The 13,277-nt window shown below is 37.8% G+C and overlaps 1 protein-coding gene across 1 annotated transcript in view; it reads right to left on the minus strand.

Annotated features, from left to right (window-relative positions):
• The window catches only part of LOC141512510 (taurochenodeoxycholic 6 alpha-hydroxylase-like), a 47,579-nt gene extending 46,645 nt beyond the window's left edge, over positions 1 to 934 (minus strand). The window contains exons 1-2 of the mRNA XM_074221506.1: positions 861 to 934; positions 1 to 423 (exon numbers count right to left, since the gene is read on the minus strand). Coding sequence (XP_074077607.1) covers positions 1 to 174 — 174 coding nt within the window. The 5' untranslated portion in view covers positions 175 to 423; positions 861 to 934. The remainder of the gene's footprint in view (positions 424 to 860) is intronic.
• Between the last annotated feature and the right edge of the window lie 12,343 nt (positions 935 to 13,277).

The following is a 13,277-nucleotide window of genomic DNA, read 5'->3' on the forward strand; positions in this document are numbered from 1 at the left end:
CTCCTTATGGTTCCCGTAGAGCCAGTGCGCCGGGGGTCCCGGGAAGGGGCGCAGGACTCGCAGCAGTTTCTTGCGCTGGAGGTAGAGTTTGATGACCAGGAACAAGAGTGGTGCGAGAAGGAGCGTCAGGACCAAGGACAGATCCAGCCTGGGAACCACGTAGTAGGAGCCCATGTTGCGCGGCTTGGACTTCGAAGTCCAGGTAGTGGTGGCAGTCGCTTCTTATGGGGAAGCTGGAACTAACTTCTCATGGAGAAGCTGAGGCAGCCTCAGGCTTCACGTGACTTCCCCTTTCCCCTCCAGAGCAGACCTAACAGTAAGCCAAGCCCCGAAGCAAGAGGGGCAAGAAGCTTGCAACACTACCGGATTTCTCTGAGCTCATCACCTTGATTCGGTTCAGAATCTTGGCAAGCTGCAGGGGACCTAAAAAGAACAACAAATTAAGAAGTTTATTCAATTGCAACAAAATCGCCTCTGGGTGCAATGTAATCTTTGGTATAGGATCTAGTTTCTTTCTCTGTCAGATGAAAGACAGGGACAAGATTGAGTCCACTGCCTTCCTCCCACACCCACTTTCACCATACACACAGTTCCCAGATTTTTCCTTACTTTTCGATTTCCTGTTCTGTCTGTTCTAAGATGATTCCCCCTCCCACTTCTTATGTCCCAGCACTCATGATTTCTATATTCTTTTTGGCAAGGCATTGGGGTTCAGTGTTTTGCCCAAGATCACACAGCTAGGTAATTATTTAAAGTGTCTCAGGTCGAATTTGAACTCAGGTCTTCCTAACTCCACTGTGCCAACTAGCTGTCCCTGTTTTCTATGTTCTTTAACACAGGAGACACACCTCACTCCTTACCTTTGTCATTAATGATATCCAAACCTGAAATACTTGCCCTCCCCAATCTGCCTCTTAGTTTTCCTGGCCTTTTTCAAGACAGCCTCCAAAATACAGGTTTTTATCCTAGGAAGTTTTTTCTGGTTCCCTAAATACCATTCCCTTCCTCCTCGGTGTTTTCCTTCTGAGATTGCCATCTATTTCCTTGATTTATATCTAATTATTTACATTTCTTTCCTATAGGGGCTCATAGGGCTCAGAATATGAAATTCCAGAAGCCAAAAGAGCTTGAATTACAACCAAGAATGAACTATTTAGAAACACTGAACATATTCTTTCAGAGGAAAAGATGAACTTTCAATGAAACAGGGGATTTTCATTCTTTCCTGTTGAAGTGACCAGAGCTGAACAGAAAGTTTGATCTTCAAATACAAGACCCAGGTGAAGCATAGAGATGGTGGACAGGAAGGTTAAATTATGAGGGATTTATGTTCCTGCATGGGGAGATGATACTGAGGAGTAAGAAGGAGAATATACAGGCAAGGCATAGGAGGGAGCTGAATATAAAGGCATAATATATTAAAAGATAGAGTTAATGGAATGTACTGGGAGAAATGGGAAGGAGAGGACAATTTGTCCTCCTACCTCTCTTACTTGACTTTCAAAATCCTTTTCGAGCCCAACCATGACCTGAGAACAATTTGTATTTTTCTTTGAAGCTTTGTAGGTAGGAACTGATTCTATCTTCTGAGTGTGTTTTGATCTTCCTTTCTCACCATAGTAACAATCTAGGGTCAGATTTTTCTCTTGTTTACTCATTTTCTGAACCTATTCCTTGACTTTTAACTCCTTGCTAAAGTAGGATTCTGCTTTCAGGGTGGAAGGTGCATTGTCCCAAACTTCATTGTGCAAATTTTTTTCAGAGATATTTCTAGGGACCTGTAAGTTTTCAGTTCTTCCAAGGTTGTATGATCTAAACTTCTTAGATCATTAAAACCTTGGAAAAATTGGTCTGTTCCCTGGTCTGTACATGATCACAATCACTCTTTTCTGCCAGGAAATTAGGAGGAAGTTTCCACAGTCTGCAACAGCCTCCAGATCTAGTGTCCTACCATTCCTCCTAGACCTTAAACTACCACTCAAGAGTGCAACTCAGAAAAAAAGTTGGACAAAGAAACAGAGTACTTCCTCAGTGTTAGCAGTGAGACCCTGTTTCTCAACCCCCTCACTATCTATGGACTGAGAAGCCTGGAAGCAACAGCTTGTTGACTCAGTGACTTCCTAGGCCTGTTTCTGGTTTGCTTGGGCTGTATCTGTGTTGCTATGGCCTATGCTGAACTTTGCTCCTCTCTCTCACCCTGGTGCAATAGACTTTTCCTGCTGATTTCCAAAATTATCTTAGACTAAAATATTGTTTCATTTCCTCTTGTTGTGGAGTCTACCACTCTAGAATTTGTTTAGAATCATTATTTTAAAAATATTTGGAGGAATTGAAGAGAGCTCAGGTGAGTCCTTGTCTTTACTTTGCGTCTTTGCTCTTTCTCTGAAAAATCCTTTTATAGGAAATCTTTTTTCTCCCATTTCTGGAGCCCTCGTGAAGTTTTTCTTCAGTTGAAATGACATTTTCCTGGATTACTTACTGGGTCTACAATCTGCCTTTCTTCAATGAGTCTAATTTGTTCTTGGCTCTAATTGCAGACATTGACACCAATACTAATATTCTTGAGACAATGCCAGGATGTCAATGAGATTTGAAATTTTCTAAATCTACAGGGTCATTCTCTGACCTATGAGGAGATGAGATTCTTCTTTCTCTTTCCTGCCAACTAATCCTGTCACAGGAACTGTTCTACCCCCGAAGTACCGGATTTGAATGTTGGGTTATAACTGGCTTGCTGACTTAATTTCTTGCCTTTGATTATAATAGAATTGCTTTCACATAATAAATAAAAGAAAAACAGAGACAGAGGTAGAGAGAGATATCGAGAAAGACAGAACTGTCAAATATTTGAGGGTCATCATGGGGGGGGGTGGGATCAACATTGTTCTCTTTGGTCTCATAGGGCAGAATGAGTGGAAATTCCAAAGAAGGAACAAAATAAAATAAAAACTTCTTAAAAATGGAATGAGCTTTTTTCAGGAGGTAGCTGATTCCTCCTTGTTGAACAATTTCAAGTGAATGCTCAATGACCAATTACTAGAAATGTTCTAGAAACAAATCTTGTTCAAATCCAGATTGTACTTGATGACAACTCTAATCTCTTAAAAATCTGACAATGGGTAATTTCATGAATTACATAATTTCTCTTCTACAAGACAAGCCTTGAAAATACTTGAGGGCAGAAAGCATATCCCTTCACCCCTTTTTCTTTTTTATAAATTGATATCATGTCTTTATAAAATGAATGTTTTATCTAGTACCTAAGGTAGACTTAGTACTGTGCCAGCACATGATCCTGTAAGACATTTAGCCTGAGTGATCCCAGTGAGAAAGCACAAATAGGAAAAAAGGAGGAAAGAAATGGAACTGACCAGTGTTCTTTGTCAATAAGGTCTGCTAGAATGTTAGAATGCCACACACAGACTTCTAGAGTCTCAGCATTACAAGGGATTAAGAGTGTATCTAGGGGCAGCTAGGCAGTGCAGTGGAGTCAGGAGGACCTGAGTTCAAATCCAGCCTCAGACACTTAATAATTACCTAGTTGTGTGGTCTTGGGCAAGCCACTTAACCCCACTGCCTTGCAAAAAAAAGTATATCTAGACAGCTCTTCAGCTGAAAAAGAATATATGTTGGGCTATGGAAAATCTAACTTTCTCTTTCCTCCTATTAGCAGACACTTGGCTACAGAATTCCCTCTGCAAGGCACACATGTCATTTCCTTATTTACTCACTTTGAATAATCTCTCCCCAGGAGAGATGGGGAAAATTGAGAAGACTGAGTACTCAGCTTCTTCCTCATAGACTCAATTAGACAAGTCGATGAGAAGCAGCTCAGAAAAACCACATTCTTAATTAGGAAAGAGGGAGAGAGGGCTACATGGGAAAATTGATTAGTTTCCTAACTCCTGCTATATCTTTACTATAGGATCTTCTTATTTGGTATCCATGTTTCTCAGTTTTCAGAATGTTGAAGATACCCTGTGACTGAGCTGGAAATAATTCAATTTAGAATCGAAGTTCTTGCATTCTATTTATGAGCACTGAGTGACAAGAGACTTTTGCAAAAGATTGTTAACAAGCTAAAATTCTAAAGTACCATGGTATTTGGGAGTTATTATTAAGAACAAATAAAAGAACACATTGGAAATTCAGTAGTTTTTTTTTAAAAAAAATGATTCTCCATTTTATTACTCTTATTATAATGTAAATAATGTTTCATTAATAAGCTTACTAATGCATCCAGAAAGGGAAACCAAGAATTCCAAGAAATGTGATTCAGCCTCAGTGCATATAAGGCTTCTTGAGGGTTAGAATTATCCTCTTTTTGTTTATATTTGTCTCCCCAGACTTTAGCACAGTGTATGGCACAAGGTAAACTCTCATTAAAGGGTTGTTGCCTCCCCACCAGATAGGCAATGACCTACTTCATTTTCTGATCTTTAGTACAACTTTTTCAAAGGGCTGCTGGATAAATTTTGTACATAGAGGTTCTTTTTTCTTTTTCAACCTTTTTAGTGGAGATGTTAGTATTAGTATCTTTTAATCCAGAGTTATAAATTTTTATGAGTACAGTTACAAATTATTTTCCAGAATGTTTAGACCCATTCACAGCTCCATCACCAGCACAAAAGTTCTTACCTCTAACCAGAGGCCCTTAAAGAACTTTTATTTTTTGGCACCTTTGCCCATTTAATGGGAAGGAGGTGGGACCTCAGAGTTGCTTATTAATTATTCATAACTTTTTTTTTAGGTTTTTGCAAGGCAAATGGGGTTAAGTGGCTTGCCCAAGGCCACACAGCTAGGTAATTATTAAGTGTCTGAGACCGGATTTGAACCCAGGTACTTCTGACTCCAAGGCCGGTGCTTTATCCACTACGCCACCTAGTTGCCCCCCACTACACCACCTAGCCGCCCCTCATAACTTTTACAAAATATTTTAAAATGTTAATATCTTTCCATTTTTTCCTATCAAAAATAGAGGTGTTTATACTTTAGCATTTTCTCTTTTGAGGAATTGTTCTCATATATTTGGATCAATTCTATATATATTTTGTACATCAGACTTTTATGAATAAAATCTGTTGGAAAGATTTTTTCACAATAAACCATTTTCTTTTCTAATTCAAATACCATTGATTTTTTTTCTGCAAAATTATTTTTGTAGATTTTTTTTTAAAAAATCTGTTTATCATGTGTTTTAAGAATATTTATCAATATCTTTTTTTGAGGTGAGATGGGGAGTAGGAAAGAGTTCTCTTGCTCTTAATTCCTGGCTTTGACATGATTGATTAATCATGCTGAATCTCTTCTGTTTTTTAACAATATTTAAAGGGGAATGATAGGATTTATACATGTTTCAGACAGGTTGGTGAGAGGAAAATGCTCTGATCAATGCTATAAAAGTGAGAGTTGTTTTTTAGAAAATGATTATTTTGTGGTGTTTTATGATTTCCTCTTCAGGTGTGCCCTCTGAAACTCCTGTCACATGATGAACAAAACTCTTGTAATTTTCACTCTTCAGTTCTAACTTTTTTCTTCTTTGGGTATTCACTCAGATCTGATTCCATTTGGATGATCCCTGGCCATCTTTTCCAGGATGCACTTTCTTACTTCCAGACCCACTGATCTTGTTGGGATAGTCATAATACTCCTTGATCTCTACTGACACTTCCAAAATCTCTTTTGATCATCACTCAACAAAAGTTTCTCCTTTGATATGAACACCATACAATCATATCTCCCAACACAATATATAAATTTGTTATCTCTTATTTTCTGATCCCAAGTTTCTTCCTGGCAGGGTCCATAATTGCTCATAAATAAAATCACTGGTTCACAAGTTCCTTCTTCACCCCAGTGTTAGAGAACTTACTTGGCATAATGGTTAGAGAGCAGTAATGAAGTCATAAAGACCTAAATTTAAATGTCATCTCCATCAAGTTGCAGTTCTGACACCTTATATAAGTCATATATGTTCTCAGTCTGTTTCCTCTTTGCAAAATGTTAATGATAATAGTACAGAATTTTTGTGAGGATACAATGAGCCAGCATAGACATTGCTTTTCAAATATCAAAGCTCTCCACAAATGTTCAGTCATATTGGACTCTCCCTTACCTCATTTGGCATTTTCTTGGCAAGGGTACGAGGATAGTTTGCCATTTCCTTCTCCAGCTCATTTTACTGAGGAGGGAACTGAAGCAATCAGGATTTAAGTGATTTGCCCAGGGTCACACAGTAGGTAAGTGCCTGAGGCAGTATTTGTACTTTGAAGACGTCTTCCTGACTTCAGTCCTGGCACTCCATTCACTGCATCACCTACATAAATGTTTTAACAATCATTTTCTTGCAAGGTTTTGAGTTTCATGTTTTTCTCCCTGACAGAAAGCAATCTAATATAGATTATACAAATATAACTGTTAAACATAAATCTATATTTATGTTGTGGAAGAAGAATCAAATCAAAACCATAAAAAAGTTAGAGAGAAAAATACTTAAGACAACTTTTAAAAATTGAAGACAGTAAACTCTGGTTTGCATTTAAACTCCACATTTGTTCTCTGGATATGGATGGTATTTTTCATCACAAGTCTTAGAATTCTCTTTTCACAATTAGACAAGTATTTTAGAATTTGATTATTGCACTACTAAAATGAACAAGTCCATCAAAGTTGATCATCACTCAATGTATAAGATTCTTCTGGTTCTGCTCATTTTACTTTGCGTCATTTCATGCAAATTATTGTAGGCCTTTTAGGAAATCCCATCCTTCATGGTTTCTTACAGAACAATAGTGTTCAATCACATTCATATACCACAATTTGTTTAGTCATTCCCCAGTTGATGGGAATCCCCTCAATTTCCAAGTCTTTGCTACTACAAAAAGAGCTATTAAAATATTTTGATGTATATGAGTTTTATATCCTTTTTTTGGATCAATTTGGGATACAGACCTAATAGTATAATTGCTGAATCAGGGGATGTGCACAGTTTGGCTGCTCATAAATGTTAGCTATTATTATTTCTTTTTTAGTTTTTTTTGCAAGCCAATAGGGTTGTGACATGACCAAGATCACATAGCTAAGTGAGTATTAAATGTCTGAAACCAGATTTAAACCCGGGTCCACCTGACTCCAGGGCTGGTGTTCTGTCCACTGCCCTACCTAACTGTCCCCACCATTCTTATTTCTTCACATAGAGCCATAGTTAGGTTCATGGAAGGAGTACTGAACATGACTTCAGAAAGCATAGTTTTGAGTCCAGGCTCCACCACTTGCTTGCTGTATGAGGAGCTCACACCCTAATTAGATTATTCTTCCTGACATCAATCTATTTGTAACTCCCAATTATTTTTTGTGCCTGGGGCCAAAGAGAAGAAATTTATTCCTCTACCAAGTAATAATGAGGCAAAAAATTTAAAGTAGTTATCATGGCTACCCTAAATCTTTTTTTAAGGCTAAACATCCCTAAGTTATTATAACCAATCATAATAATATCTCAACTTTACATAGCAATTTAAGATTTTCAAATCACTTTAATTGTATCATCTCATTTGATCTCCAGAACCATTCTAGGATGTATGCACACTTATCAGCTACTATTTTTGTAAATGTGGAAAAGAAGATTGAGAAGTTAAGGGACTTACTCAGGAAGACATAGGGAGAAAGCACACGAGACAGAACTTTAACTCAGTTCTTTCTGACTCTAACACTCCAGAATGCCTTCCTATCTTGGGTGCCCTTCTCTGAACTTCTTCAACTGAACAATTCAACAAGCATTTGACATCTATTGTGTACCAGGAAAAATATCATGTGTTGAGTATATATTGTATTAAAAAATGGGGGAAAAAGTCTGAAGAACATCCATTCACTTGGAATATAGGTATCCAGTGATAAATAGCCTTCTTAAAATGACAGCACTTAGAACTGACTCCAGTACTGATACTGTGGTCTGAATTTGGGGGGACAGAAAACAGCAGAACTTTCATCTCCTTCATCCTAAACCCCATATTTCCCCCCAATATATTCTAAAATAATATTCACTTCGGAGCTATATTGGTCACATTGGAGTGAACAGAGTTCTAGTGGGGTACCCAGCTGGCCATGAGTCTCATGCCCTAAATGCTTACCTGTTACCCACTGGCCTAACACTCATAGAAATCTCTTCCCACTCCCAGCTGTCCCAGGGGAATCATTTCCTTGAGCTCAACTGTTACTCTCTCAGATTCTCCACCCAGCTTGTCTCCCAGTGATAGAATGAAGAGGGATGATTTCTGCTGTTGTTAGGTAGTGAAAGGGACTCCCAGCAGCTGGGCATCCCCCAGCAAACTTTCATGGATTTGAATTTATCATGGTTGGGCTTCTGTTGGAAATAGAGATGGCCATAAAATAGTCAAAGCATAGGATGAAGTCAAACTATAAGAAAATTTAAAAATCTGTATAAACTCACATACCTTCAAAGAGGACTTCTCTGGGGAAATACTTAGATGGTTGGTTGGTTCCTGTCCTTCATTACTGAAGAAGATCCAAATGACATCACTATGTTGGAGACAAATTACACTGTCCAACTGTGACTGATCAGACCAATAAGAGCTACCACAGGTCAGGCACAATAGTCCATGTTAACACCTGAGGTGGGTCCTCTAAACTTACTTAAGTCATGTTTCCTTTGAGTTGCTTCAATTCTGCCTTTCTCGTGGAGTGCAGCACCCTTACTGATGGGGGCATTCTGGATAGTTCTGTGCTAGTATTTCTCATGCTGCATAATCAATTCCAAAGTTATTAAGGGAGACCTACAAGGTGTCCCAGTTTTTTTCCCCTCTCCCCCGTTGCCAAAGGTGAAAAATTTGATATAGGCAGTCATGCAAAAATGTATTTTTATGTTAACTCTGTGAAAGAATATACAAAAAAACCCAAGAAAAACAAAGTAAAGAAAAAGTATGCTTCTGGAAAATGCTTTCAGACAATCTGTTCTTTCTCTGGAAATGATTAACATTTTTTCTTCATAAGTCTTTTAGAATTTCCTGGAATTTCAATGAGCATTCTTTACATATGGACTATGTAATGTTTGGCTATATCAGACACTGAACCATTTGCTGGAGATACAAAAAGAGATAAAAGACAGTCCTTGCCCTCAAGGAGCTTACAATCTAATGGGGAGGAGGATATGATATACACATAAATACATACAAAGCAAGCTACTTATAGGATAAATAGGAATTAATTAATAGGAGGAAAGCACTGTAATTTTATTTAGTAAATTCCAGTGACTCCCTATCACATTCAGAATCAACAGAAAATCCTGCTGGCATTCAAAAACCTTCCTAACCCAATCCCTTCCTAACTCCCAGTCTTCTTGTACCTTTATTCCCTCCATGTACTCGACAATCTGCGATACTGGCTTCCTTGCTATTTCTTACGCATGGCATTCCTTCTCCTGCCTCTAGGCATTCTCTCTGACTGTGTCCCCTGCCTGGCATGCCCTCCTTCCTCATGTCTGCTTCCTGGTTTCCCTGGCTTCTTCTAAGTCTCAGATGAAGTCCCACCTTCTTCAGGAAGTCTTTCCCTGTTTTACTTCATCTTAGTTCCCCATTTATCCTGAAGGTATCTTCTTTATAACTAGTTATTGCTCCATTAAATCATGAGCAACTGGAGAGCAGGGATTGGTTTTTGGTTTTCTTTGTATCTCTAGGGGTTAGCACAATGCCTGTCACATAATAAATGTTTAATGTTCATTGGCCGAATGACTACCTAATTAAATGTCATTTTATGGCCAAGATACTTCTTGTATCTCTCTCATCTTCTGTCTGGACTGTTTCTTAAAATAATGAGCAGTATCTATCTGAAACCATCAACAAGCACTATACTCAATGGGGAGAGGCTAGAGGCATTTCCAATAAGATCAGGGGTTAAACAAGGGTACCCATTATCACCACTACTATTCAATATTGTATTAGAAATGTTAGCATCAGCAATTAGAGAAGAAAAAGAAATTAAAGGAATTAGAATTGGGAAGGAAGAGACAAAACTCTCACTCTTCGCAGATGACATGATGGTCTACCTAGAGAATCCCAAGAAATCATCTAAAAAACTACTGGAAACAATTAGCAATTTTAGCAAAGTTGCAGGTTATAAAATAAACTCCCATAAATCCTCAACTTTCCTATATATGACTAGCAAGAAACAGCAGGAAGAGCTAGAAAGAGAAATTCCATTCAAAGTAACCTCAGACGGTGTAAAATACTTGGGAGTCTATTTGCCAAGACAGACTCAGAATCTTTTTGAGAACAATTATAAAACACTTCTCACACAAATTAAATCAGATTTAAATAACTGGGCAAATACCAACTGCTCATGGATAGGTAGAGCTAATATAATAAAAATGACAATTCTACCAAAACTAAACTGTTTAGTGCCCTACCAATCAAAATTCCAAAAAATTACTTTAATGAGCTAGAAAAAATTGTAAGTAAATTCATATGGAGAAATGAAAAGTCAAGAATTGCCAGGAGCTTAATGAAAAAAAAATGCAAATGAAGGTGGCTTAGCACTACCAGATCTAAAATTATATTATAAAGCATCAGTCATCAAAACTGTTTGGTATTGGCTAAGAAATAGAGTGGTGGACCAGTGGAATAGCCTAGGTGTAAAAGCAGGAGAGGATTATAGTAATCTGTTGTTTGATAAACCCAAAGAGTCAGGCCACCGGGATAAAAACTCCCTCTTTGATAAAAACTGCTGGGATAATTGGAAGTTAGTATGGAAGAAACTTAGATTAGACCAACACCTCACACCCTTTACCAAGATAAGATCCAAATGGTTACAGGACTTAGACATAAAAAACAATACTATAAGCAAATTAGAAGATCAAGGACTAGTCTACCTGTCAGATCTATGGAAAGGGGAACAGTTTATGACTAAGGAAGAGTTGGAGAACATCACTAAAAACCAATTAGATCATTTCAATTACATTAAATTAAAAAGGTTTTGCACAGGTAAAACCAATGTAATCAAAATCAAAAGAAAAGTAGTAAATTGGGAAACAATCTTTACAACTAATGATTCTGACAAAGGACTCATTTCTAAAATATACAGAGAACTGAGTCATATTTTTAAAAAAAAGCCATTCCCCAATTGACAAATGGTCAAACAATATGCAAAGGCAATTTACAGATGAGGAGATCAAAGCAATCCATAGCCATATGAAAAAATGCTCTAAATCATTAATTATTAGAGAAATGCAAAGTAAAGCTTCATTCAAGTACCACCTCACACCTCTCAGATTGGCCAGTATGACCAGGAAGGATAATGATCATTGTTGGAAGGGTTGTGAGAAATCTGGGACACTATTATACTGTTGGTGGAGCTGTGAACTCATCCAACCCTTCTGGAGAGCTATTTGGAACTATGCCAAAAGGGCAACAAAAATGTACATACCCTTTGACCCAGCAATACCACTACTGGGTCTATACCCTGAAGAGATGAGGAAAAAGGGTAAAAACATTACTTGTACAAAAATATTTATTGCAGCCCTGTTTGTGGTGGCAAAGAATTGGAAATCCAGTAAATGTCCTTCAATTGGGGAATGGTTTAGCAAACTGTGGTATATGTATGTCATGGAATACTATTGTTCTATTAGAAATCAGGAGGGATGGGATTTCAGGGAAACCTGGAGGGATTTGCATGAATTGATGATGAGTGAGATGAGCAGAACCAGAAAAACAATGTATACCCTAACAGCAACATGGGAGTGATGTTCAACCTTGAAGGACTTGCTCATTCCATCAGCACAAGAATTGGGAACAATTTTTGGCTGTCTGCAAAGGAGAGTACCATCTGTATCCAGATAAGGAGCTGTGGAGTTTGAACAAAGTACAAGGACTATTCCCTTTAATTCGTAAAAAAAAACCCAGATGTCTTATGGTTTTATCTGGTTACCTCTGAGAATTCTGTTCTCTTTAAGGATATGATTTCTCTCTCATCACACCCAATTAGGATTGAGGTGCAACATGGAAACAAAGTAAAGACTGACGGAGTGCTATCTGTGGGGTGAAGGTGGGGGGAGGGAAGCAAGATTGGGGGAAAACTGTAAAACTCAAATAATATCTTTAATAAAAATTTAAAAAAAAAGAAGTCACCGTTCAAAGGACACTGTTCTAGGAAGTGGGGACACAAGTCAACATTCTGAGGAGGAATTCATAGACATATAAAGAATAAATACCAAATTTGTTAAGCTTTTAAAGAGAAGTTAGTTATTCCAAGAAAGGTTCAAACTTAATGTGATACCTTCAAATGTCTTTACTTTACTTAGCTTATGTTTTTTAGAGACATTTATTTAGAAAGCCAGGATGATCTGGGATCTTTGTCCTAGCAGAATTGAGGGAGTAAAGATTGGGGTTGTTTTCTTTTTGCTGGGAGTAGGGGATTGGTGGTGAGGTACTGACTGCTCATTTCATCTGTTTGGAAAACTCCCAACATAGGAAATTTCCCTCTTTGCCTCAAATTGGCTGCACTCTGTATTATGAAGTCTTAAGAAGCCAACTGTGGTACCTAGAAGTTGGAATTTGCCTAGGATCACTTAGCTAAGTATGTTTGAGGCAGGTCTTGAACTCAGGTCTTCCTAACTTTATGGATGGCTCCCTATACACCATACCCAACTGCTTCTCAGTGAAAAATGAATTAGTTGTTAATATTTAAATACATTTAATATTAATATATGAATTAAAAAGCAACATCACTATATTAATAAATAACTAATATACAATAATATATAATTTAAATTATGGATTAACTAATGATAAAGGGGATAAAGAGTGGATCATTCAAAAAGTCTGAGAAAGAGAGGGGAACTCTAAAGGAGAGAAAATGAAGGTAGTCATGGAGAACAAGACCTGCACTGACTAGGGTAGGAAGTTGGGAATGCTCCAGAAGGAGTCGCTCCTTTCAGGATCAAGGGAAAAAATGGTATGGGACCAAATACAGCCTGGACAAATAAAGCACTGGAGAGTCAAGTAACCCCAGGAACGATATCAGGAAGGTTCCTCTCTTCAGGCCATGTGACAAAGAGTTTCTGGGTCATCCACAGGGTTGGATGCTGTTGGGAACTGTTTTACAATGGGAATATTGTAAATTATTATCACCTGATGCCTTTGAGCATCAGAAGGTTGTTTTACTAAGTACCATGGGAATGGAAGTGGATCAGAGACTGGAAAGGTATTTTAGCACTTTTATTCTGGTAAATAAATGGAGCACTTGGAGATCTTGATGGAGTACTTGTCTCC

This window comes from Macrotis lagotis, chromosome 2, assembly GCF_037893015.1.
Source record: "Macrotis lagotis isolate mMagLag1 chromosome 2, bilby.v1.9.chrom.fasta, whole genome shotgun sequence".
In the NCBI taxonomy this organism is placed as follows: domain Eukaryota; kingdom Metazoa; phylum Chordata; class Mammalia; order Peramelemorphia; family Peramelidae; genus Macrotis; species Macrotis lagotis.